Source organism: Poecilia formosa, unplaced genomic scaffold (genome assembly GCF_000485575.1).
Source record: "Poecilia formosa unplaced genomic scaffold, Poecilia_formosa-5.1.2 Scaffold99, whole genome shotgun sequence".
In the NCBI taxonomy this organism is placed as follows: domain Eukaryota; kingdom Metazoa; phylum Chordata; class Actinopteri; order Cyprinodontiformes; family Poeciliidae; genus Poecilia; species Poecilia formosa.
In genome coordinates this window covers 887,591-889,016 of record NW_006800038.1, presented here as the reverse complement: position 1 = coordinate 889,016, position 1,426 = coordinate 887,591, and the positions used below count along the sequence as shown (strand labels likewise).

The 1,426-nt window shown below is 43.5% G+C and overlaps 1 protein-coding gene across 1 annotated transcript; it reads right to left on the bottom strand.

The window, feature by feature from the left end:
• Positions 1–6: 6 nt before the first annotated feature.
• LOC103142689 (E3 ubiquitin/ISG15 ligase TRIM25-like) lies at positions 7–767 on the bottom strand (the record flags this gene model as incomplete). The annotated part of the gene is made up of 1 exon (XM_007558853.2): positions 7–767. A coding segment is annotated over exon 1 (747 nt), but the record flags the coding sequence as incomplete, so codon positions are not given.
• Positions 768–1,426: the final 659 nt, after the last annotated feature.

The following is a 1,426-nucleotide window of genomic DNA, read 5'->3' as shown; positions in this document are numbered from 1 at the left end:
TCTTTCCTGGAGGAGACGGATCAGCTTGGTGAAGATCTCCTCACTGTCCTCCACTGTTTTATCAGCAGAGAGATTGATGGCCTCCACCTCCTGCTGAAGCAGCTTCACATCTTCCTCTCTGTCCTGGATTCTCTGCTGGATGTTTCCACGTCTCTCCTCCAGCTCTCTCTGCCTCTCAGTCCTTTCTGCTGCAGCAGAGACTGTGTCGTGGCCTTTATGTTCATCCATGGTGCAGAGATAACAGATGCACTTCTGATCAGTGCGGCAGAAGATCTCCAACAACTTATCATGCTTAGAGCAGATTTTCTCCTGGAGGTTCTTGGACGGCTCCACCAGCTTGTGTTTCTTAAAAGCAGCTGAATCATAATGAGGCTGAAGGTGTTTCTCACAGTAAGAGGCCAGACAGACTAAACAGGACTTGATGGCTTTCAGTTTTCTTCCAGTGCAGACATCACAGGCCACATCTTTATGTCCAGCATAGTAGTGGTCAGCAGGAGCAGCTTGGAGCCAAGTCAACTTTAGCTGCTCCACTAAAGCTGCTAGCATGGTGTTCTTCTTTAGCACAGGCCTCGGTATGAACCTCTGCCTGCACTGAGGGCAGCTGTGGATCTTCTTCTGATCCTCTTCATCCCAGTGGGTTTCAATACAGTTCATGCAGTAGCTGTGTCCACAGGAAGTAGTGACTGGATCCTTCAGTAGATCCAGACAGAGCAAACAGGAGAAAGTCTCTCGGTCCAGCTGATTCTGCTCCATTTCTGCTCTCAGTCACAGTGATTCTGAGATTCATTTCCTGAAAACAGAAACAGGTTTGAGCTCTTACCTGTACATCATGTGTCAGAGCAGAGAGGCTGCAGCCAATCAGCTTTACCTTCAGCCGACACTGGATAAACGCAGCATCAAGGTGTGTTTAAGAGCAGGAAGAACAGGAAAATCAGCTTTAGGGAAAACCTAAAAGATGATTAACTGAATGAATATTTCAAGAAGGTAATCTGATTGTCCTGTTTTAGTTAGTGATGGAACAAAAGCAATCAAACAATCAAGTATATTTATATTGCACATTTCAAGAACAAGATGGTTCAAAGTGCTTTATATCATAAAACCAGAACAAAAGTCATAAAAATATTATGCACTCACCAATTGTGAAACCATTAACAAGCATTACATTTTGTTATGTTCCATCATAAAATAATCAATACACATCAAATAAATTTATCAATGTCTCACCTACTAATCAAATTCAACTCTAACCAGATGGGATTTTAGTCTAGATTTAAAGGAACTCAGTGTTTCAGCTGTTTTACAGTTTTCTGGAAGTTTGTTCCGGATTTGTGGTGCATAGAAGCTGAACGCTGCTTCTCCATGTTTGGTTCTGGTTCTGGGGATGCAGAGCAGAACCAGAACCAGAATACTTGAGAGGTCTGGAAGG